The 27,163-nt window shown below is 40.6% G+C and overlaps 1 protein-coding gene across 1 annotated transcript in view; it reads left to right on the top strand.

The window, feature by feature from the left end:
* The first annotated feature begins 877 nt into the window (after nt 1-877).
* F13A1 (coagulation factor XIII A chain) overlaps nt 878-27,163 on the top strand; it is a 111,892-nt gene continuing 85,606 nt past the window's right edge. Inside the window, exons 1-3 of the mRNA XM_018562557.1 lie at nt 878-1,041; nt 1,554-1,742; nt 25,392-25,643. Of these exons, the coding sequence (XP_018418059.1) occupies nt 885-1,041; nt 1,554-1,742; nt 25,392-25,643 (598 nt within the window). The 5' untranslated portion in view covers nt 878-884. The remainder of the gene's footprint in view (nt 1,042-1,553; nt 1,743-25,391; nt 25,644-27,163) is intronic.

Here is a 27,163-nt window from a genome sequence, read left to right as displayed (position 1 = left end):
CCTCAGTTCCCAGATGTTTACAGAGTGTGGTTAACCCTTTCATTGCCAAGACCTTTTTTATTTTATTTTTTGCACACATGATATCATCCACATTTTAGCCCTGAAAATTACTTCAAAACATTATATATTTTCTGAAAGCCAACACCATGTAGAATAAAATGGTAGCAGTAGCAAATTTTTATGTTGCACAATATTGGCGCAACTCTTTATCAAACCAAAAATGTAGTGAGAAATGCACTTAGGTTATTTTTAGTTCCCAAAACACAATAAAATACCCATTTTTAAATACAATATAAAAGATGAAGTTACGATGAGTAAGAAGATACTCAAAATGCTGAGGTTAAAAATTGTGTGTGTCCGTGAAACGGCGACAAAATTCAGTACCCCAAAACGTCCATAGACAGGTCATCAGTTTAGAGATACATGTAACTATTGGCCCTGGTATTATTGCTTTCACTCTGGCGTGCACGATGATACCCAACACGTGTAGCGCGATCAACACGATTGAGGGGATGCTACACAGTGGTAAACATGGCCCCACTTTTTTGAGACATGTTGCTGCCATCAATGTCAAAATTACCTTTTTTCTTAAAATGGTCAATTTTCTCAGTTTGAATATTTGATATGTTTATTATTGTGTACAACATATGGGTTTATGAGATTTACAAATCACTGCATTCTGTTTTTATGTAGATTTTACACAGCATCCCAACATTTTTTGAAATTGGGGTTGTACATACAGGCACATATTTGAATATGTACATACAGTAAAATGACCAATTAACAGCACTATATGGCCATAAGCTAGGAGAATGTGTAATGTATGGTTAAAAAAACTCTTTCCACTCATGGATTATTTTTCTTTAGTGACCGCCATAGCCATAATGTCAGATCCTAAACAAACTAAGGAAGAGAAAAAGAAGAAACCAGAGGGTTATAAAGGTCGTAGATCTGTACCTCCAAATGTGTCCAATGCTGGTGAAGATGAGGTTCCCACCATGGAAACTTTTGGAGTCATCCCAAGGGGTGTCAACATGAAAGGTAAAAATAAATAAATATTCAGAAGATATTTTGACTTTTGTACCTATACCATAAAGGAATACAGACATACTGTAAGTATTATATAATATGACAAATAAATCAATTAAGTTATTAGGGTTAGCAAACACAAATGTACCATGAAAATAACTCACAACTTGTAACACATTCTGATTTGTGTAGTTCATCCAGGAGCTGTTTTCATGTGTTGTCACTTAAAAGCACTTATGTGGACATTCAGGTACATGCACGTTACTCTGGCCCATAAGATTTTACCTTATGTCACTCCATCCATTGATTTTAATTTCAATTTTCTAACTCCCAACATTTTCCCATATCCCTGATGTGAAGTATCACTTCAGATAAAGCCTTCATCCCTCATCCTATCTATCTTGATATCATTTTCAGTTGACTGTATCATCTCAAACCCCACTAGCATAGTGTGATCACTACCAAAGGACAAAGGGAGAATGTAAGGCAAAGATGCAATTATTATCTCTATCTGATTTTCATAGATTACCTGGAAGTTGAGTATGTTGAGCTGTACAAGCAACAGTATGAAAAAAATAAACAAGAGCATCACACAGACCGATACTTCAACAACAAACTCATCATACGCCGTGGGCAAAAATTTGACATTAGAATTGGCTTCAACCGGCCATACAATCCAGAAAAGGACCAGTTTTGGGTGGAATATGTTATTGGTAAGTTTGCAGAGTGACAGAAGATGTAACAACTAAGAAATTATTATTAGTAAGGGTGGGGTAGATTTGTTTTTACAGAGTGACATGTTTGTTTAACAAAAGGTCATAGACAGGGTGCAAGGATTTTTGCCTACCCAGGCAAAGGTGCATTTTCCCGCCCACAGGCACCCTCAGGCAGTCTTATGGTAGCGCTAGCTCTGCAAAGACATCCCATAAAGCAGCACTCCAAAACTAATAGGAGATCTGTGATATCCATGTTACAGGTCAAACCAATTATCTCAGAAGCATTTAGAAAAAAGGAAGACTATCAGCTACTAGTGCTGTATATGCAAAGCCACAAGCAATCACACCCCAAATAGTTTACTGTGAAGCACTGCAATTCAAAGACACCCCGAAGTGTACCACTCCAGAAAGCATAACGAACCAGTTAACACTAAACATATCCAGAATTTGGGAAAAGATTGACCATCATCTTCTGAAGCCCTATATGTAAAGCAAAAGGCACTGACACCCTACGTCCATTACCATGGAGCACCCCAATACAAGGACACCCTCCCCCCATAGATCTTCACTAAAGATAACATAACTAACAGCACTGACTGCCCTTGTAACTAAAGTATTCACACTGACCGCCAATGCAACAGAAGTATTTGAGTTGAGTTGGAAAAGGTCCAGCGGAGGGCTACCAAACTCATAAAGGGGTTCAAGGACCTGAACTATGAAACAAGGTTGTTAAAATTAAATATGTTCTCTTAGGAGGTTAGGAGATTAAGGGGGGACATGATCTTCTTGTATAAACTATTCAATGGGGACAGCAACATTATTACCAAATCGTTGCCGCAGGACGTGATTTCAGCTAAGAGTGTGGAATCATTTCAGAAACTCCGGGATGAGTATCTTGGAAACCATAACATACAGGGGTACCAGTACTCTTAAGAGCAAAATCACACATAGACCCATGGACATGCACACACCAGCTCGAACATAAATGCATACACGCAATAGGATGGACTTATGTCTTTATTCAACCTCAAATACTATGTAACTATGTAACTATATTTGCACTGACCGCCAATGTAACTAAGGTATTCACACTGACCGCCAATGTGCTTAAAGTATTCACACGAACACCAATGTAAGAAAGGTATTCACACTGACCGCCAATGTAAAGAAAGTATTCGCACTGGGCGCCAATGTAACAAAAGTACTCGCACTGAGCGCCAATTCAACAAAGGTATTCACACTAACCGCCAATGTAACGAAAGTATTCACTGATCACCAATGTAGCAAAGGTATTCACACTGACCACCAATGTAACAAAGGTATTCACACTGACCGCCAATGTAACAAAAGTATTCACACTGACCGCCAATGTAACGAAAGTATTCACACTGACCGCCAATGTAACGAAAGTGTTCACAATGACCACCAATATAACAAAGGTATTCACACTGACCACCAATGTAACAAAAGTGTTCAGAATGACCACCAATATAACAAAAGTGTTCATAATGACTGCCAATGTAACAAAAGTGTTCACAATGACCGCCAATGTCGGCATGATCAGTTTGCCAATCCCTGCTTCTTTTTTTGAAAAACAGCCTGTATCTTCCATGGTCAGAGTAGCGGCCAAGCCTCCCGCCCAGCCCTGCTATCTTGATTAACAGTGGCTAGCAGCAGGAGCCTACCTGTCAAAATATCAGCTGCTTGTAGCATGGCATCTGGAACATATCATACACAGTGGGAAACATACTTCTCTGCTGTTTGTGATGGAAGAAAGTACCCTCCTGTTGCTCCCTCATGAGGAAAAAGGACAATAAAGAGGGTTTTGTGGTCACAAGACCACAAAATTAAACTACAAAAACGTACTAAATGGTTCTATTTAAAACAATTGTTGTGCTTATAGTATAAGACGACTATTTACTGTATTACCATATGATATAGTTTACATGTGTTCACATGCACATTAAGCAGCTTATAGACATGAGGCGACCGTAGGCCTAGAACGCTTTTTACAAACTTGTGTCTATGGGGTCAAGCAGGAGCTTGCCAGGCAATTGCTCTCTGGGCAATGATGAACAATTAGTAAACCTGTTCTAACCCTCCCAAAATAAGCAGTGCCAGCAGCATCTCTCTGTGCTATGCTTACCCTTCCCCCTTATTTTTCAATTCATATACATGAGGACTCATGTTTTTGTCAGTGTTGCCTATCACAGGTGCCTGAGGGATTCAGAATGTGCCAACTGATTCAGTACTAGCTTTTATTACCTTTTTTTTTGGGTGCTTGCAGAGAGAATATCCAAAATCAGCTTCATGATCCCTTTTTCAAGTTCAATCATTTTTGTTTTGCAAAGGAACTTTAACAAAGTTACATAGTCATATATTCCTTTAACATAGGTGGCAACAGAGGCGCACTAGTGAAAAGATAACAAGTGGAAATAGAGGCACAGTCTATTATGTAGACTTTGTAGGGCATGAAGGAGGAAATAAAATAAGAAGTAAAAATAGAGGAAGTGAAAGAACATGGAGAAACAGGAAAGCCTATATCCTCTTTTCAAGCATGACCACAGCATACCTTTCTTCTTTTCTCTTTTTGTTATATTTAGTTACATATATATTACAGTCCTTTTGCAAATAAACATTATAAATTCATACAGCATAAAAGATTCATAGAGAACTACGGGTTACTTAAAGAGACAGCACAGTGAGCAGCTTACTTACTCACCTGCTAGCTGGATTAAATACTCGGTAACATTAAAATGCTATATTTTATTGCCAAAAAAGATCATAAATAATAATACTCATATACATCCCCCTTACATGCCCTTGCATGAAGATTAATTGGGAACATTTTTTTTCCTTTTTTGTTTGGATTTTGTTAAATGACTATACATTAGTATTAAGCTGGCCATACACCTATAGATTATCTGCAGATTTTCTATGGTCAGATGGGAAATATTGCAACAGATTCCTCCATCTACACTAAACTGTGTGGATGGAGGAATCTCCAACTGGGCCAAGCTTCAGTATCTTGCTAGTCGGCCCCGCTGGCTGTCAAAATACCTGAACAATGCCTGCATCCAATAAGATTTTGCGACCAGCTTTAGAGTGTGGATTTGAAACCCCGTTGACGCTTGATTAGCACAGTATAGAAGACTAATTGAAGCAGTTGTTGAAATCTATGTATGATCACTGATATGTGCATTTAACTTGTGTTTTTGGAAGAATGCCACTTTATATGAGTTTTAATACGTATTTGAGGTGGATGTTTAGGCCTCATTCACAGAACAAAAGGCCGGCACGTACAGCTCCGTCCTGTGTGCACAGCTGTATCTGGCAGCTTCCGAGAAGGACGGATGCTGCGTGTGATTAGTACGCAGCCCCTGTCCTTCTCTATGGGAGTGCGCAGCCATACCCTGCCCTACACTCACCCCAAGTGCAGGTCTGTACAGGTACAGGTGCCCCGACTCGGACGCAGACAGGATCCATCTTGTCAGCGTACGAGTACAGACACCCGCACGGACGTGCAGGGCGGGTGAGCGTAGGGCAGCGTATGGCCGCTGTGGTAGTGCGTGGCTATGCCACGGTGTAGTATGGCAACTTTGGCGCCCAGGACTCTCAGCCAGAGGGGCTGAGAGGTTCCACAATGTGAATACCTTTGGAGAGGAGGAACTGGCTGTTCAGTCCCTTCCAGGTTTTCCAGACTATAGTGGGATGGGATCTCCAGTCCTGGGGCCAGGTGTTGCCAGTGGCGAGGTTGAGCTGATCAGGTGGCTGAGAGCAGCCTTATTAGGAAGCCAGCCCAGTGCTTTAAGGAAGAGTTGAGGGTGTGCAAGAGGCACACAACGACAGGCAGACTCTGCTGCGTGCGTGAGCACAAGGGACACAGCCAGGAAGGCTGGAGAGGTCCAGAGGGTCCGTGACCCTGAGATAACTGTCAGGGAGACAGAGAGGGACAGTGACCAACGAGGGGTGGATACTGAACCGCTTGGAGCTGAGGAAAGCTGCTGAGCAGTGCTGAGGACTGTATTCACAGAGAAATACGGTAAAGTCCTGGGACTATCACACGGGGAGTGTATTGGACAGACAGATGTCGGTGAGACCAACCACAATGTCTTGATGAGTCTCCTGAATTAACTGTTATGCTTAATTTATGCTGAATAAAGACTGTCCTTTTATGTTAAAGTCGGCTTCATGAGTGGTCACTTAGCGCTTACCATTGTGCTATATTCCCCAAACTATCACACCGCGTACTCCCATAGAGAAGGACAGGGACAGGGGCTGCGTACTAATCACACGTTGCACCTGTCCTTCCCGGGAGCTGCCCGATACGGATGTGCACGCAGCACGTGCTGGCCTTTTCTCGTGTGAATGAGAGCTTAAGGTTATCACTTTGGGATTATATGTGGGGGATTTTTAGCACGGTATAGTAGTTATATATTTGTTTTCTTCCTTTTTTGTTTGGATTTTGTTAAATGACTGCACATTAGTATGTGAGTGTGGATTTTAAACCACCCTGGACACTTAATTAGCACACTATAGAAGAATAATAATTGTTTTAATTAAAGCAGTTGTTGGAATCTATGTATGATCACTGATATATGCATTTAACTGTGTCTTTGGAAGAATGTCACTTTATATGAGTTTTTAAAACATATCTGAGGTGGATGTTTAAGGTTAACACTTTGCAATTATATGTGGGGGATTTTTAGCGCGGTGTAATAGTTATATATACTGTATATACCCTTTACATGGCTGGTCCCTCTTGCCTGGGTTCTGAAAGAACACTAATTAAATCACAGGCTCACACAGTTTGTTTACACAACCCTTTTCATATGCAGAGAGAAAACTGCTTTTCCTCCACTAGTAAAGAGTGCCCTTGTGGCTTTTAGTGGCCTTTAAAACAGCATTAAACTCTCTTTATGTTTTTTTCAGTACTGAATGCAATTCAAACAAATGTACATTGCCTAGAAAAGCATTTCTTTACATTTTTGACCAACAACTTACAGTGATCGTGTTTCCAAACTGGCTCCAACATTTTCCATTCCAAATGAGCCACCCTCAGAGCCCATTCACACCATGTCCGGATCATCTCCAGACCAGACCAGATGGTTTCCCCACCCAAAATGCATCCTAATTCACCCCTATGCTATTTCTGGCCTCTGTTCACACCAGCGCAGACCAGAAAAATACTGCTTGTCCTATTTTGTCTGGTCTGGAATGCACTGGAACGCATAAAAACACATCACAAATGCATACAAATGCACTGGAATGCTAGCAAGCCCCCTATGTAATAGCAAATAGGGTGTGACAGGTCTTCTTTATGGAGACATTAGGGGTCTTTCAGACCCCTAATGTCACCTAGGGAGCTCAAAGATATGCTTCCCCCAGCTTCTTCTCCTGACTCTAAGAGCCGAAGAATGTAAACAGTGACAGCGTAAGTGATGTAATACACATCACTTCTGGGTCCAGTAATCGGAGGGGAGATCAGAGGCTGGAAGCCTGCAGATCCCTCTCCGATCGTTGCTGGTAGACCCGATGTTCCGGTCCTAGGCCCGCACGGGGGAGAGAAGACCGCGGGGAATCCGGCGGAAAAGAGGGGTGGGGCAGCGCATTCTGCGGATAGGTACAAATGATCCAGCAGCTGTATAGACACAGGATCGGTTGTACATTAACAGGCATCACCGGCTGTTTAAAATGACACCAAGAACTCGGCTGCAGCAGTAGCCGTGCTCTTGGTATAACCACTCTTGCGGGCCGCCATATCTTTACATATTGCGGCCCGGAAGTGGTTAAAATATCTTAAAAACCTCTTGACTTTAATATCACTTTAAAGTGAAGAACTTTCCACAAAATTTTCTACATGGGTTATTTATATATTCATACAAGGTGATTAAATCCTATCCTAAAAAACTTTACCCTACCCTATATACACTTAGTTGCTCTCCGCTTCACTCTTTCTTATTTCTATGTTTTTCACAGCCTCTCAGTCCCCGCACAGCCGCCCGAACATGCAGCGGTCCTACCCCTGCGGGTGACAGAGCGCTGGCAGGGGGATGGAGTGGCACTATCTGGGGGGGGGGCACCGCTGCTGCTCACCTCGGCCATCTGGATGACAGCAACGGGACGCTCGGCCGTCCAGGGAGAGTCTGTAGTCTTCTCCGGGCCCCGTCAGCTGTAAAAACTATTGGAGGGGGTGAGGCCAGGGGCCCCCCTAGTGGCCGCGGGCCGTGCCCGAATACCCGTATGGTCAGTCCGCCCCTCAGCGGGAGAAGAGATCAGAATGAGGCAGATGACTAGGCTGTGACATCTGCTCTATTCTGACCTCTTCTCCCGCTGATTGGCCGATTGGATGATGACAGGCTTCCTCACCAGTCACTACGAGTACTCATGCAAATACTCGGTATCTCCGCCGATACCGATGCTTGTATCGGTGCATCCCTACCAAATACCTTTACGAAGAGCTTTATTGCATGCAACAGGTTACAGCAGACAACAGGTTACATCAAATTAATGAACAGATAGTATTTGAAGGTCAAAGATGGTAATGTTTCCAAGCAAGCATATGACATGTGCATGTGGTCATTTTATAGTCAGCCATGACACCAGACGACAACTGGGAGAAGAAGGGCGGTACATTACACACAAGGGGAGGGAATGCAGAAAAAAATGGTGCAATAACCAAAATGACCAGTATAATAACCAGCTTTACTAAAACCAAAGATAATGGCTTGAGGACAATTAACTATGTGATTCTCATTTCACATTAATATGAATATTAACTATGACTATGCATTGTGTCGTATTTTACAACTGTGTAACAGAACAATGTCATCCTTTTTTGTGAAACAGTGTTAAAATGAAATTGCATATTTAAGATGAAGTGATGAAGTCAATACTTTATTTCATAGTATTTGCTAGCTTTTGAGGCTACATATTGACATTGTATTCTGTTAAGTAGGAATGCACAGATACTTTTCGAGTACCAGTGCCGATACTTGGCATTTTCGTGAGAACTACCAGGGTTGCAGCGGTTACAGCTGGGACCTGGCTCTGGCACTCCACCACTGTCCTGAAATCATTAGTCTGTATTGTTTTAGAAAAACTGTCACATGACAATAAACAAAAATGTATCAGTACTCGTACTTGTAAGTACTCGGCAAGCACCAGTACTCGTACTCGCAAAACTGGTATCTGTGCATCCCTTTATTTATATTTATAAAAATAAAATCGTACATTAAAACAGAGATGTACAAATCCTAGGAGCTCCATGTGCTCCTTACAAATGACAGCTGCCTCCTAATTTTTGAATTTTTCTCTAGTGTAGTCTTGGAGCTCAAAAGTATCGGTACATGTACTCGTACTTGTACCGAGTACTGTACTTGGTATATGTGCAACCCTACTGTTAAGTCTAAAATCTATAATGACAACCTGATATTTCTTCATCACTAAGGTCAATCAAGTGTATAACTACACATTTATCAAATTAAAATTATTTATATAGCGTCAACATATTCCGCAGCACTGTACAATCGTTTGGACAAGACAAGTAAGAAACACTTACGAGCATCATTGACATACAGAAACAGTAAGTGAACAGGACCCTGCCCAAACAAGCTTACAGTCTAAGAGGAAGGGGACCAAAGACACAGCTGGGGAAGGGGAAACTACAGATGCATACGAAATAAAATGGGAGGGATTTGGGAGTACTGTGAAACTGGAGCAGAAGGGAAGGTTGTATAGGGTGAGAAAGCAAGAGGAGAGCTGATACGCTTCTCTAAAGAAATGCGTTTTGAGGGATTTAAAAAAAAACAACTAATTAACCATGTGACTATCCAATCAATCACATTATCCATGTCAATATATATGCTATCAATACCTGGCAAGGTTTCTATTGCTATCTGGTGCTCTGTTAGAGAGATTTAACCTTCCTGTCTTGCTATCAACATTTTATGAGACAGGAGGTGAGGTAAATTCTCTAACACATACTGAAATAAAAATGCTTTTCTTTAGTAGAAAATAGGAGGGTTAGAAACTTCTGTCAGATTTTTATATATGTCTTTGAGGGTATATCTCTGTAAGTCTGTGTCCCACATAATCTCTGAGTCTCAGGAAGTTTTAATTATTTTCTACTCTCATAAAAGCTACAAAAATGTTTTGGCTTGACATATACTCCAATACAGACTGCAGCAAGAACTCTTCAGTGCCTCATTTCTCCTGCTATACATTTTTTTGACACTGGCAAACATGGAAACAGGACATCAAATCCCAAACTCGATATTGTTTATGAAAGGGCTTATGAAGTAACCTGCAGTATCTGCTTCATGTGTTACCCTCCCACCTCCAACCTTCCTATAGACCTTTTTCCGACCATAACATACTTTTTTCATTATGTGCAAAGTATCCTTAGTATATAGGCTGTACTCCAATAAAAGATAACCCCAGTGTTTTAGAAACCTTCCCTCATAAGGCACTTCTAAGCTCCTGATATCTTTTCTGCGTTTTCATGCTCAGAGCAGGCAGTATTCCAGAGAATATAACCTTCGAGGTTGTTACCTTCAACTACCAGCCTAGTTTTCTAGACCAAGAGTAACCTAGCTCCCTGACTGGTAACCAGATGCCATGCAGTTGAGATTATATGGGCAGTCAATTCTTCTATGCATATTTTTTAATACAGAATCCCCTTTTTACATGTATCTGTTTAAGCCTTTCTGCAATACAATCATGTCTGTAGGTGTGTTAATTCCTAGATGTGAGAGAATGCAGTAACATTTAGGAATGCACTTTTGGGTCTGCCACCCTAACAAGTTACTGAACCTACCAAATGTATTTGGGTGCTTAAAGGATTACTAAGGTGTGCACATTTTTTACCTTAATACATTCTTCTTTCTGAACTTCCTGGTTGCTGGGGAGGAGACTGAGGACAGAGAAGCCATGGGTTCTTTCTCCCGACAATCAACCTGTTGGGCAGAGAGGAGGGGTGTGGCCTGCCGTGGGGCTGTGTGTGTTTATAGACAGGGGGGCGGGGGGAAGAGCAATGCGAGGACACACTAGAGAACAAGGAACTGAACATTTTTAAGTGTTAGTTTGGTGTCTATTTACCCGACATGACCCCATCTTTTATATTTTAATCAAAAAATTGGGGTGATAATAAATGTTTCATAACATAACATAGGGAAACAGGTTTTATTTTAACATTTACAGGTTTTTTTTTATAGTAAAAAATAAAAACCCTAAAAGAAAGTATTACGTGTCCCCAAACAATGATATAAAAATTCATTTCAGTACAGCGTTGCATGACTGAATAAATGTCAGTCAAAGTACCTCAGCGCTGAATACTGAAAAAATGGCCTGGACAGGAAGGGGGTTTAACGCCCTGGTCTTCGGGTGGTTAATATACTTACCTTTCCCACATCTTTTACCTGTGGTGCCTAGGTAAAGGTGACATGATCACCCTCATGCAAAGATATCAAGAAATGCTGAGTAACCCAAAACCTGTGAGCAGATGATCCTAAAGTGTGCTGCAGTGTCTTCTTGAGCTACTTAACATTCCCATGGAACACTTGTTATGATGACAAGCATTAACAAACAACACTTTCTGTTGATTTTGCTATTAATTTAGAATGGCATCCCAACACACAGCTACAGTAGGTGGTAACGCATCCATTCTGTAGCACACCACAACACACACACCACTTTGGGGTGTGCTGCATTACAAAAAAAGATGCTGGCCTGTTTTTTTGTCCATTGCCTTATACTGGCATCCCTTTCAAAATGAATGGGCTGCCTTGCTGCAACACACATGAATACGCACTTTTTTTTTTTTGGCACAAATATTGCACTTTAACACGCATACCATGATGCGGTATAATGGACTACAAAGTTGTGAAGTCACCCTTAGAGCTCTGCTTTTTGTGTTTTTCAGTGGTTTTGGTTTTCTTTTTACAGATCTTTAGCTATTGCTAACATTTTTCTTTTGTTTTTAATATTTCTTTGTAATTATTTTGGCATTTTAGATTTTCCATTAGTTCATTAAGTGATTCCTTATCCCTGCATTTAAAAACGAGAAAAAAAAATTAGGGAAGAGCTGCATTGGTTACAATGAGCAAAAAGAAAGACTTTTCTGTCATAAAAAATGTGGAGGTCATTACAAAGGATTATCATTAGACCAATTTACTCCAGATGGTGAAGGGTGACATTAATGGAAAAGTAGTACAGTAATGCAAAAAATGCACCTGTGGGTTTAACTAATGTTTTTGTGTGTTATGTAACTGGCACATGGCAGGGGTGTCATTTGCCTATATTCTTTGTGCTGAAGGGTGTCCCTCTTATCCTAGAAAGATGAAAGGTATGGTTACCAGGTTTCTAGGTTCCTGCTAGGATCTGCCTTACCCCTAGCATTAGAATTGTTTACTGTTGATAGTCCCCAATTGACTGATATTTTGTTCTTTTGACACACACATATTATTATTGCTGGCCTGACCTCTTGCAGATTGTGTATTTCTTAAATACACAAGGCGTGTTATCATCAATCTGCAAATGGCAGATTTTGTTTCAGTAGGTATATTACATCTAATCAAAAGCAATTATACTGTATTCAGTACAGAGCTGTCATGCTATGAATTGCAAAATCTATATTATAAATAATGTTTAGGATTAGGCGGTAATCAACAATTTAAGTATTAAAGTACGTTATATAAGTAACTAAAGCAAACAAACAACAGTTTTTAAAAGATAAAGGTTATAATTTCACTGGATATGAAAGACATTATTGCAATATTAGTGCAAGTATGTGATTAGATCTCCTAATGCAGCCATCTATCTCTCCTCTAGAGGCAAGATTCTAGGAACATCCGTAAATAATACAAGTGCTGATGCACTTATGTCATGTGCTAATGGTATAAACAGTATCTGCATAAATCTGGAGGACAGAAGAACATACCACAATAGGTTTATAAAGAAGATATATATTAGCTTAGCCACATAAAAATCATTACAAACCACTTACTCACTGGTATTCACCCAGTATACAAAAGGCTTTTACAAAAAGGGAAGATTTCCTGGGAGTTCTAGTCGCTGAGGCTCTACTCTGTAATAGGATTCCTTGGGATGAAGGAAATGCATTGCAGTTGGAGGAACTGAAGACAAATGCCTGCCCTTAGTGATGATTTACATCTTTCCGACTTAACCTCATCAATGCTGACCAGTCCTACCCACATGAAGTTTTCTAGAGAATCCTCTGCAACTCTTTAATATAGCTAAATTTAGCAGACATATATCCTACATGACCAAATAAAGGAAATACTGATTTTATTTTTAGTATAGTTTGTCCCACCCTCAGCAGTACAATAAAATGTTTTTTATTGATCTAAACCCTTGGTTCTCAACTGGTGGGTCGTGACCTAAAAAAAGGGTCGCAACCCCATGTTCAGTGGGTCGCTGCGTGCCTTCCACTTTTCTAGGTGAGAGGCTTCTCACCCTCCCCCTAGCGCAGCACCGTTAGTTCTCACGCCAAGCAGACATTCAGAAAATGCTGCCCAGCGTCGAGTGTCAGCTTGAGGTTGGATGGGATGGGGCTATAGCCGCGAGGGAGCTCCATCCATACGTCCATTGCTTACAGCTCCCTCATGTGTCCTGTGGAGGTGCCTGGACCAGAGTAACGCACTGTACCATGCAATCACACCTGCTATGCGTTCTGGTGTGGGAGGTATGTTGTGTTGTTATTCATTTGAATGATACCTCAAATGCACCTCCCGCCTACAGTTCAATTGCCTGCACCGGAAAGCATGGTACCGCACTTCCTGTGCGTTCCATTGCAGACTAAGGTTGTATAAACCCAGGACAAATGTGGTTCCTGAGGTTATACAGGTTGAGAACCACTGGTCTAAACAATATCTATGATACAAGAAGCCACATATATAGTGAGTTACATGGTTTTATTTTGACCCTGTGTATTGCCTCCAGATAGGGAAGAGCTTTGGGTTCAGGTCAATTATGTGTTTGACCTGAACTTAACTCATTCACAATTTGAGAAACTGGCGAGCTAATGTATAGGCTGCAATAGCAACCACTAATGGATCATGCACTTCCTGGCCTTTGAACTATGGTCAAGTGGCATAGAAGGCCAATAAGTGGCCTGGTTTTATGTGCCAGCCTTCCCATTATAAAGGTCAGTGTCCCAGGCAGCCTTTTGTCAGTGTGCGTGGAAATTTAGAGTAGGAACAGCAGTGTTATTTGCAGGGAGGGATAGTTTCTGTTGTACAGTGCTGCTAACCTGTGCTATGCACAGTACTATAAAGTTCTACATTATTACAGTGAATTGCAGTGAGGTGGGCTACATAGTCTGTACTCCCAGTGTTGAATGCGGTGCATGGAAATCGCATTTATTTTTTTCCACGTGGACCAATTTAACAGCTAAGAAAAAATACATAACACCTTCTCTTAGATGAACAGAAACAGTAATTTTCTGCTCAGTCATATATGCAAAAATTAGGCACCATTACCACGTGTGCATGTTAGTGCAGTTTAAAGCAGTGGAAACATACACACGTTATATAAAAACGGTGCAAGCATTTCTTAAACATTACCCAGAAAAATCTACCTTTTGTCTTGAATTCCTTCTGAAAAATAGCAGTGCACTTTCTGTTCCTAGGCACTAATTTGCCTTGAGCCTCATAGTTGTATATCTGCAGCGTGAGACTATCTCTGACTGTCCCCCTGAGGGCTTGCTAAAGAGGAAGCTGTACCTGAGGACCTACAAAGCAAGCATCTTCCTGCTTCTGCCTAATTCATTTTGTGGATCTGTGCTTTCTAAACCTCTCCTGCTGCTTCTTGAATATTATGGCATCAGTCAGGGCCATCACTATAATGAGGCAGTTGCCTCAGGCAGCATCTTTGGGTTACACAGGGGGAGGTAGCAGGAGTGCCTCCCGTGTCCTTTCTGGCCAGAGTGTCCCAGGTTCCTAAGAACTCTTAGCTCCCTGTGATACTCTGGCTCTTAGCTCCCAGCTCACTGACATCACTGGTTGCCAGGAGCTGAGTAGGAAGCTCTCACTGGCATCCTGCCTAGCTTCTGGCAACCAGTAATGTCAGTGAGCTGGGCAGGATGCTGGACAGGAGGTGCTATGCAGGCCCCTCCATAGCCCCCCAGACCTGCACCACCAGCACCCACCCTCCTGATGAACATGCACTGCTGGCAACCAGCAATGCCCTCCCAGACCTGCACCAGCAGCACCCACACACACCTCCGGACCTGCAGCGGCAACACCCCACACCACCACCCAGACCATCACCACCAGCACCCAGCACCGCCCCCCTGGATCTGCACCACCAGCAATACACACCCCATCCTCATTGTAGGGACGGCACTACCATTAGCCATCAGATCACCAGTCATCATGGGAGCAGCTCTGACATTTGTAAAGAGGATCTGAACTGGGAAATTGTGCCCACAGAAGGCAAGTTGAGACCAAAGGCCAGTAGATATTATTGCCTGTAGACTACTTGGAGCTGACTTTTCTCTTCCGTTCATTGAAGGACACAGTGGAGATCTTGAATCTCTTACCAATGGGTATATAGTATCCCCTTCAGGAGTAGGACACTAGACACAAAACAAAAACTCAGCCTAGGGGTGGCCCCTGACAGTGGCCAAACACTCTAGCAGCTAGAGCCAGCTCAGTTTTTTGCCTACTGTCAAAGGCTTCTTAGGTTGCTTTTGTTCTGTGGCCAGGGCTCAGGGATCATTTCCCACTGGAGTTTTCATTGCTTCACTTATCGGCCTTTTGGCTAGGATCAAGTGTGATGTTTGTTTTTATCAGTTTTGATATCTGATATATCCCCTATCTGGCCTTTTAGTACAGGGTGATGGAGGATGGGCTTGCTATATCCACTCCACGCATCGCTTTGGTATTACAGTATCTCCAGGACTGGTGCTCGTTGGGCTGACACTTGTCCCTGGGAAGCTTGTGAGGCTGGTGTGTCCGTTGGTTCTTCATTGTCTGTCAGTCTTCTGTTCTTCAGTGCTTGACATGTGTGTTGCTTGCGCTCCTAGTTGCGCCTTGCACCTGACAGTTGTTATCTTCTCTTACGTACAGTAGTGATATCACCTTTTTATGTTCAGATCAACTTTGCATGCATGCAAACGTTCTATGGATAAACAGTTGTATTAGCTTGAGATGTTATTTTTGTATTTCCTGTAGCTGTTACAACTTGTATTGAATGAATTTGACAAACCGTAGTACAAATACACAAAACAGGCCCTGCAGTATAGGAACAAAATTAATACTATTTCATCAATATTTTAGTTTTACTGTTTTTAGCATTTCAAATTAATGCTGATGGAATTCTAAATGCCTCACTGATTTTTTTCAGCAGCTTTGCCTTGTGCTTAATAATAAATGAAATGGTTCACAAGCCTACTGCTTGACACAGTATTTATCTGAGTTTAATTCTCCAATATTCCTGGTCTTACTCATTGGTTCCTGGATTATGATGTGGTATGCTCTGTAAACAATTCATAAAAAGTGGTTTAGGATGTCTTCTGAGTTCAGAATATAAAACTGGAACTTGTCTTGTGTGCTTAGAGAGCACAGCAACCCATAGCCTGTCCATTTCCATGTATATAATGCAGTCCTGGGATCTGCAGACTTGTAGATATTTTAGATATGACCTGTTGCTGTAAACCTGTGTGAAAAATAAGTTATCAGTTTTCTGTTCTCTGTATCTTTGTTCTTTTTATAGTTCTATTAAGATTGTTTAATTCCACACAGAATATTTAGCAGTAATTATGTTGAATAACACAATTAAAATGATAATAAAATCTGTTAAAATAAGACAGATGAATAGCTGGGAATTTCAATGAGGACTGCTCTGAATTTTTGCTTAAAGGAAACCTGCCATAAGATAAACATAGAGGTTTGTTTGGGCAACTTTCCTCCTGATAATGCTGGTTATTTGGCAACCATACTGACCCTATTGCTCCAATAATACCAAAAACAAGTATGTAGAAAAAGACTTGTCTTTCCTGATCTGCATATTTGTTGTGGGACAATGACTTGGAAGATCAGGATAACAGCCGATTAAGAAGTGGACATGGGTCAGCATGGGCACTCTAACTGGTCTGCGGCTTCACAGCCTTATACGCAACAAACTGCGATGCATTGTGTGTGCTCAGACACCTTTCTATCAGAACTTTTTTCAGCAATCTGAGTGACAGTAGGTCTTCTATTGGATCAGACTATATGGGCCAGCCTTCGCACCCCTCATGCATCAATAAGCCTTGGCCTCCCATGAGAACTAAACCATATACATGGAAATGTGCACAGTATGGGTTGCTGGGCTCTCTAAGCACACAAGAAAAGTACCACTTCTATGGGTCTTTCTTTTTTTTTTAGGTTGCTCTTAATTTTTTACTATTTTACAATTCAAGCAGGTTCCACATGAATTGAAAATACTTGTTTAGAGCGAGCCACCAGAAAATGTATTCTTAAAACCCAAACCTTGAAATGTGATGAATATGCCAAACCTTGAAATGTGATGAATATGCCAGCCATCTTTAAAAAGATATGTGTTATAAAGAAACAGATAGTTCTCTATAATATCTATAATCAAAGAGAACTGGCAGCTTTAATCCATCATTTTAGGTTAGTCATGTCTTGATTTACCACTCTCATGAACATTTTGATATAACTGCATTCATATACAGAAACACTGACTGACAAATAATGAGCTGTTAAAGTTAACACCAGCGAGTGACTTGTTTTGTCAGAACCTGGATTTTTTTTAAAGAATCTGGCCGATCCACTGAGTTAATCAACCTTTTTCTGAACTGGAAATTGGGTTCATTAGACCACCTACCGGCTTAGCTCTTAGTTACAGAGTACATCAGTCTTGATCAGGACATGCACTGCATCATCAATATGTTGTCTATTAACGCCATCACTAAACAGAGGACAGGAAGGAAGGGTGGCTGACACATGTTTTAAAACAAAGCAAGGAATATGGAGGTGGAACAGTAGGCAGTCCAAATGGCCCTTTCCCTTAATAATGGCAATCCAAATTCATCTGACTTGTAAATTAGAATGCAAAATATGTTTAAAAAAAAGGGGTTGACACAGGAGGGACAACTGAAGCAAAATGGAAAGCTGATTACCTACAAACTAAAAACATTTTGGGGGTCATTCACAAAGCTGCCGAAGTCAGCCGAGTGAATAACCCAGCCGAAGTGAAGTGAGCTGAACACTGTTCGGCTATTCACTTCTGGCTTGTATGGCTGATTTCAGTCATACATCGGCTGAAATCAGCCGTACAACGGCTGCATTCGGCTGAACTTTGGTCAGTCGAACATGCTCAGATGTTGGATCGGCTGAGCCAAATCTGCCGTTCGCCCCTATTCTCATAGGGGTCGAATGGCAGTGAGTGAATAGCTGAATGCTGCCGGACGGCATTCAGCTCGGCTATTCTGCTCAGTACCTCCATGGTACCGAGCAGAATAGAAAATCAATGAAAAGAGTTTAAAAAAGGTTAAAAAAATATTTTAAAAATGCAAATAAATAGTAAAAGTAAAAAAAAAAAATAATAATTCCTGCCACAAGTTTGTGGCAAGTTATCCTTGCTATCTGGGTGGGTGGAGCTAGCAGTGACAGTGTTTCCTATTGGCCGACACCTGCTAGAGATTTCTAGCAGGTGTCGGCCAATAAATAACAACTGGGCGGAACCGGCCGTGGTGTCACTGCCATCTCCGATCTGTTTAATAACAGATCAACGTCCCCAGGTCATTTGGGGACGCTGATCTGTCATTACAACTGGCCTGAGCCAGCCATGAGATCACGGCTGTCTCCGCCCAGCTGTAATTTGCGGGGCCTAGGACCGGCCTTTGGCTGGCTGTACGCCCCGCTTCAGGTGTCACTTTGGCTCAGTCGAGCCGAAGCATATGCCTTCAGCTCGGCCAAGCCAGTCGCCCGCCTTCGGCTGCTGTAGGGCTATAGTGAATAGCCCGTACAGCAGCCCTTTGGTTCGACTGAAGAGAGCTGAAGGATCAGCCGAAGCTACAGCTGGATCCTTCGGCTGCTTCGTAAATAACCCCCTTTATCTTTCACTATTAAGGTGAATAAAACAATGAGCCCCACATTTGCTCCAGTTTTATAAATCAGCCCAAAGCAGCATTTTAATTTCTGAACCACATTCTGCAAGTCTCTAGAATTTGTTTAATTTACTGCTGCCAAGATTGACTATGCATACACACTATACTGAGATACCTTTTCCATTAATAAAGTCCTCCTATACAGCATTACAAGCATCTCACAATATTAATACCTCTTCCTACTGTGATTTTATGTTTTGTGGAATAAACCGCAATCCTTCTCAAATTCAGCAAAACACTCTCTTTACAGTTTAATCATTTCTAATTTAATTCTACATGCAAGAAGATCATATTATATTCTCATATACGAATGCTCATGTAACACAAATATACAGATTTCTGTATATTCTATTTTCCGTACACCGATATTGTATTATTTATTTTCCATTTCTGTTTTCTGTCTGTGTACTTTCCTTTTTCAAATGATTCTTTCCTCAAGACACAGCTCTTGAATACTTATTGCTAAGATTATAAAGCCAAAAGGATGAATATTTCCTATGAGGATCTGCAGAATGAAACCATGCTTGGCCAAATAAGCCTTTTAAAGTCCTGTTGGTATTTTTATTATACCGATGTGCACAGCATGCGCGGTTTACACAAAGAATTTGAGTGTGTAAAACACATGGAGAGATAATTGCATTCAGTCCAAACAATGCAAAGTTCTTGACCAAAATAGTGCTGCTTATAAAGAGGTGTACTAAATTCATTTACATTTGGGAAAAAATTATCATGTTTATGGTAACAAGGTCCAGCAGGTAAAGAGGATGGATTGTTTGAATATAGTCAGAGAATACGTTTTCTCCTGTGGAGGATAAAGGGAATGTATAGTCTTTTCAGTGTTTAGGTATACATTTAAAATACATTGGCTTGATGGGCATAATCATCCCCCATAATCAAATAATCAAAATGTGTTAGTGTTTTTAAAACCTTGTTTTTAAGTTTAATTTCCAATGTTATTTTTACATAGGGGCAGCTATAGTTGAGCTTTACATACTTACTTACATGCTCTGATTCCTGCTTTGCAGTCTTAGACATTGGCTGTGCTTTGCTGCTCCTTCTTACAATGCATCTCACTGGCATTGAATTCCTAAAGGAGAAGAGACTGTTCGCTAAGTAAATAAATGTTGAGTGGGCCTAGTAAATAGGGTAAAGGTGTTTTCACATTTATTTATCCAATTAAGTGCCCCAAAAAAAACCTGCTTTAAATTTACCTTTACATGTCTCTACTTCTTAAATTAAAAGAGAACTATGACCCAACCTTTTTTTTACCATAGTTCTCGTTAGGGTCACAGGAGGATATATACTAATGCCCTCTTGTGACCTAAAGCTCAGCATATAGCGGGCTACTGCCTGCTATATCCTGACAGTGCAGAGCCGGGTTGCAGCCATGATGGATCCTGACAATATTGTCGGAAAAGACGATTGACCTTAAAAAACAATAAACCTTTGAATTTATAAAAATATTATGCTACATTCAAAACTGCTTAAGGAAGTATTGCAATGTTATTAATCCATGTTAATTTATTTGGTCTTTATTATTTTATTCAATGTAACTATTTGTCATCCTAGCTAGAGTCATCCTAGAGTCTATATCCCTGCTTGGGTCATGTTATACCTAAGCATTTAAACATGCATATTTTAATTCACTTGAGCAAACATGCAGATGTTTTCCATTTTCCAAGGGTGTTTTCTTACATAGATGTTGGTTGTGTGTTGACCAAAATTTTTGTAGTGTCAAGAGCATTTCAACAGTGCTTTCAATAGAGGTATGAAAACAGAAGCACATAGCTATGAAGCCAGTCAGGATTTTGCACGGAGATGTCAAATCCTTGAAATGTTATGCAAATATATGTATGCAGTATTTCTATTTCTTTAACTTACAAAGAAAATTTACAAAACACAAAAAATTGAATAATAACAGTCTGTTTTCATTATTTTTATGACACCAATTAGGGCCTATGGAAATGTATTTCACTGATATGGTTTGGAGAACAAACATAAATTATTTTATTAGAAGCTTTGTTATTTTATTCATTCTAATTAGGCATCCATAAGGGCGAAGGAGAAAAACAGGGCTTTGCAACTTGTTCATATTACCATACAACTACTTACCATTCCTTTTCTTGTATATTATTATATATGATTTGTATAAAGACCTTGTATCAGAGATAATGGAATTTTTTACATTATTGTATCAATAGGATGTTAAAGTAACTATGGCAGTTAAGTTCGATACTGTAGGCAGCTCAAAGTTAAAGTGACACTTAACTCAGAATTAAAATCTTAAAAATGTATTCAACTACAATAACTATTAATAAAATGCAGCTTATTTGTGTAATAGTCAGCTGTAGATCCCCAAATCATCTCTGAATTCATGCTGTCCTTCCTTCTCGATGGTGGCTACTTTTGTTTCATATGCTCTCTGTGTGTGTTGTAAAGTAGCCACCACTCCAAGCTTGCTGCCTTGATGGGCTGCAATCTCACATTAGTTTGTTTTGAGATTGTAGTCCATATATTTTAAAATAAATAATAAGACAAGTCACAGAAGACAGCTGTGCAAAAGTGGTGGTGCCATGCAGATGCTATTCCATTGTACAAAAATTAATTTCTGGAATAAACTATGATACTGGGTAAGCACTCTGTTACAGCATTGAATAAAGTGTACACCCTGCAACATTATTTGAACTTTTCATAGCTAAAAAAAACAGCTTTCATTTCCTTCTTAATAACAGCTGTGCAACTGTGGATTAAGGACATTTTGAGGGTATGAATTTGTTCCTGTGTCATTCTTTGGTTTATAAAGATGAACAAAAAAATAGAGAAATTCTTTTAGAAATTGCATTTTTTACATACATTCCCAATAAATATGTATTATAGTAGTAAGTAAATTTGTAAATAATGTCTTGGCTATGCAGGAGCAGTTTGACTGTGATCAAAGTACAATTGAAGATATGGGTTCCTTTAAAGGAGAACTATGGGGTCAGTGCTTTTTCCCATAGTTCTCCTAAGGGTAACGGGAGGACACAAACTAGCGTCCTCCCATCACCCAAAGCTCAGTATACAGCAAGCTACAGCTCGCAGTATACTGAGACGCTGCAGCCAGGATGGATCCCGAAAATACTGTCGGGATCCACCCAGCTGCGTGAGTGACAGCTGGCTCTGCTGACAGGGGAGGGGGGGAATCCCTGCAGGGAGCCGTGAGTGAAGTCACGTCTCTCTGCAGGCACAGGAAAGAGAAGTGAGCGAGCGACGGTATGTGTTCGCTCACTTCCCGATCTATTGAGCCAACGTGTGACAGTTTCATTGTCACACGTGGGCTCGAACTATGAGGCTGAGTGATTTTCACTCGCCTCATAGTTCTCCTTTAAGGATCACTTGTGTTTGCCACAGGGATCTATTCACTAAGCTACTGTAGGCAGCCAAGTGACTCACAGACCCCAAGCGAAGTGAGCTGAACGCTGTTCGGCTATTCACTTCAGGCTGGTTCGGCTGATTCCAGCCATATATCAGCTGAAATCAGCCGTACATCGGGTGGCTTCGGTCAGCCGAACATGCTCTGCATGTTCGGCCGACCCGAAGTGCAGAAGGAGTTCGACTCAGCCAATCCAACATCTGGATCGGCTGAGCCGAACCTCCGGCAGGTCCCCCTCTGCTGATTGACAGCAGCAGTGGGCGAGTGCAATAGCTAGTTTGCTATTGGCTATTGCAAATTGAAATAGCCAATAGGAATCTAGCTATGCTTTCCTATGGGGATTTCTTTTTTTTTCTTCTTCTGATGGCAGCCAACTGCTCCGATGTCAGAGAAAAAAAAACAAAAAACGAGCAGGGAAAGGTTTACTCTGCTCGATCGGACAGAGGGAACCGATGTCAGAATTTTTTTTTTTCACAAAGCAAGCCGATGTACGGCTGATTTCAGCCGATGTACGGCTGAAAGCAGCCGTACCAGCCTGAAGTGAATAGCCGAACAGTGTTCGGCTCACTTCACTTCAGGTCGGTCATTCACTCGGCTGCCTACGGCAGCTTAGTGAATAGACCCCTAAAAGTATGGTAGATTTTGTTCAGACTCACATTGAGATAGCATAAACCCATGAACACACAACTTAACAAACTTTAATGGCAATAGATTCACCTAAAGATTTAATTTGTTTTGATCGGTGTAGGAAAGGCATCTACCATGCCATCACTGTCTGTTTCCTGCTGCAATATCATGTTTCCTTCACTTCCACTGAGTGACTTTTTTTTCTTTTTTATATACAGAAATGGTCTCTTAATGAAATTCATATTGATGTGATATACACAATGGTGTTAGCTATTTTTAGGTTACATTGTGTAACAGGAATGCTGAAAATCCATCTTTATTGATCAAAGTCATGTGCATTTCCTAATGTAGCAAATATAATGATGAATGGAATCACCACTGACCATAGAAAACCACTTCAAATGTGTTTCTAAAAATACATTTGAGTATTGAGTGTAACCAAGTGTTTTTCCACTGTAGATATAGATATAGACCGGTCGGCTAATCGAGAGACAGAGACATGGAAGTGGTGCCTAGGGTAAACTTCCATAGCTGGTATGCAATGTCCCTTACAGCTTTGGCCTTGCTAAAGAGAACTAATTACTTTAGTCTAGAGGAGGCATGATATCAGATGTCTGATACAAATTGTCAGATATCACTTGATTACTTTGTGCTATAACTGACTGTCTGGCTTATGCAATAATGCAGTACAAAAACCACCAATGATGTGCAAAATGAAATAATGTGTAGCCAGCAATCAGAACTCATTTTTCAACTGATTCGACTTCAGTAAGCTAAAATATATTTGTTGTCTGGCTTCTAAATTTTGCAGCTCTTAATGTTGACCTGAACTCAAAAAGTAAAGATTTGCTATGTTAAAGGGAACATCTAGAAATGGAATTTGTGCCTAAACAGTACCCTGAAAATTCTACCTTTTGACTTTAATTCCTACTGAAAAAAAGCAGTGCACTTCCTATGATAGGCACTCCTGTGCCTTGAGCATCACAGTTGTACATCTACTGTATGAACTCATCTATCTTACTGCTGCCTCTGACTGCTAGTGATACAAGATTGGGAGTGGGATTTGGTGCTGTCACTACTTTGGTGCTCACTGTTCTCTTTCCTAGATGGGAAGCTGTACCTGATGATTTCCCTGCTTCTGCTTAATTGATTCTGTGGATCTGTGCTTCCTCCTTCTTTCACTATTACCCCACCAGCCATCAGATCACCAGTCATTAAGGGGGCAGCTCTGAATGACTCTGACATGAAGAAGCAAAGCCCTGCACCTCTATCAAGATCTCTGCACAAAGAAACAGTGTGGAACAAGTTTACACTCACCTCACGAGATCAGCCTTTCACAACCAGTGTGTCGGGGCACCCTGGGGTGGCTTCTGGCTTCCTCAGTGGTGCCTTGAAATTTTTGCATAGCGTCATTCCTTTCCATGGTGCAGGCAGGCCCCTGATTAGAAAGGAGGGGGCTACTGATGTAAAGTGGAGTGCAGTGGATTTTTTTGTGGTTTTGCATGGGTCCCCTCAAAACAATCCGTATATATAAGGGCCTGGTATGGATTTGAAAGGGTCACACATACATTTGTACATTTACATTTTTTGCATTTTAGACTGTAATGCCTCAAGATTTTGCATAGTTTTAAAGGGTGCTGTGACAAAAAAAAGGTTGAGAAAAGTTGCACCAGAACCAAAAATTAACCCGCGCTGCACAATAAACCACCCCTCTATACCACAGTGGTGCAGTGGTTAGCACTTCTGCCCTGCAGCACTGGGTGTTGTAATCATTTGCATGTTCTTCCTGTGCTTGCATGGGTTCCCTCTGGTTACTCCAGTTTCCTCCAACACTCCAAAGGCATGCTGACAAGTTAATTGGTGCCTGTCTGAATCATCCCTGTATGTATGCATGTGAGATAGGGACCTTAGAATGTAAGCTCCTCGAAAGCAGGGACTGATGTGAATGTGAAGGGTTGTGTAAATTGTTGGCGCTATATAAATACCAATAATAAATATGACAGTTAAGTAAATCTCAACAATATGTACATATATATGCTCCATTACAAATTTCACAACTCTTCCAAATATATATATATATTGATTCATCATAATTGACTGGATTCTAGAATTGTGTGATTCTCTGTAGACCAGACATTTCTACGAAAAGGTATGAAGGATAATCGCAATGTAAACAATCAATGATTTTCCCTATTCAGTCAACACCAGTAAAGATTATAGTTACTAACAATAAAGATTACAAACTACAATTCTAAATAAGTCAATACCTTCAGACTATGCAAATGATGACATCATAGACATAGATAATCGCAATGTAAACAATCAATGATTTTCCTTTTTCAGTCAACACCAGTAAAGATTATAGTTACTAACATAATGATTACAAACTGCAATTCTAAATAAGTCAATACTTTCAGACTATGCAAATGATGACATCATAGACAAAGTAACCATATTTTCTTTTATTTAGGTCGCTACCCGCAACAAAGTAAAGGCACATACATTCCAATTCCTATTGTGAAGGAACCAGAAGTAGGAAAATGGGGAGCAAAAATTACTCACATTGAAGATAACTCCGTCAGCTTGACTATTTTATCAGCTCCTGACTGCATCATAGGCAAATTCCGCATGTATGTTGCTGTTTTAACCCCGTATGGTATTCTGAGGACACCCAAACGATCTGACACCGATACGTACATTCTCTTTAATCCCTGGTGCAAAGGTAAAGAACATATCGTAATAGACAATTTTACAAACAAACTTAAATATTGGAAATGCCTCTTTCATAACAAAAAACATGGTTTTAGGCTGATTCCCATATGACTGCTGAAGTGCAGTTTACATTACGTGTAGACCAAATGTAAACAAGAAGTGTGCAATGGTACAGTTCAGAGATCTGTGCTTACATTCAATGCACTGTGATGGCGGGCTCCCAGACTCCTGTGTGCAGCACTTTCCATACACTACAGCAGGGGTGGGCAACTCCAGCTGTGCTTTAACTACAGATCCAAACATGCCTCTGCCTCTGGGAGTCATGCCTGTAACTGTCAGTTTTGCAATGCCTCATGGAACTTGTAGTTCCACAACAGCTGGAGGGCCGGAGTTGCCCACCCCTGCTCTACAGTGTAAGATATCCTCCCAGGGCACCTTATCACTACACTAGCTTTGCAGTTTAAAAACAGTTTTTTAACTGGCATTTTTTGTCAAAGCCTTAGGACCTATTTACACTTTGATGTTGAGGTGCACCATGGTAACATGCATGTGTCCACAATGCATGTTAATGTTGAAGTTGGCACCCCAGCATACTAACCCAATGGAGCACTGATACACAGGCATTGCAGCACACCATAATGCATGGTAATGCACTATCATGTGTTGTCTGCCTTGGAAAAAATGCAACGTGTTTTTTTATATCCATTCTGGTGCAATGGGAGACCACTCTTATAAATAGGATGCCTTAACACAATTCAGGTTAACGTGCTCACCAATGTGGATAAGTGTATACAGTCCCTTAGTGATATATTGATTCTCTCTATATATGATGTTATCTAATCATTAGTATTTGCAAACCCACAACATTTATTTATGCCTTTCTTACATCTTTTTGTAATCCTTAAACCAGAACAGTGAAACAGATCTTTGTAAATGTTGAAAATGTTGCTCCATTATGCATGTACAACTTTTTATTTATTTATTTTCTAACGGGAGCTGTTAAATATCCATTTTCAGGTGACTATGGACTCTTTGTAGAGACACTCCACGCTATGTTATGTCTCATGTTTCCATTTTCAATCAAGCAACATTTTTATTTTTCCCTTAAGGCTCAGGCTCTTCCCTAAAGCGTAACTAGAAACCACAGGTCCACACAGCAACATTCTTATGGGGCCCCTTCCCCAAAAAAAGCAATTGAACACCCCCCTTTAACGATGCCACCCCACAAAGCTTATATTTGCTGCATCTTGTTTCTAATAAATCTCAATAAAAGTAATTTTTTTATCTTTTTTTGAAGAGGAATCCTTAGAGCAGTGAAGTCATCCCACCCATGTCCATAGCACTAAGGCATTGTTGAACCTGAAAGAGCTACTGCCTATAAGCTGTGCTTAAAAGTACATTTGCCAGAGCTTTGTGGTCATGGAACTGCTTGAAAAAAAAGATTAAAAAAGTACTTCCATTGAGATTTATTAGAAACTGTATGAAACATATATAAAGCTGTGTGTGTGTCTGTGTGTGTGTGTGTGTGTG

Source organism: Nanorana parkeri, unplaced genomic scaffold (genome assembly GCF_000935625.1).
Source record: "Nanorana parkeri isolate BGI_ZX_2015 unplaced genomic scaffold, ASM93562v1 scaffold584, whole genome shotgun sequence".
Classification (NCBI taxonomy): Eukaryota; Metazoa; Chordata; class Amphibia; order Anura; family Dicroglossidae; genus Nanorana; species Nanorana parkeri.
Note: the sequence above shows the minus strand (reverse complement) of the source record. Positions and strands in the feature narration are given on the sequence as shown.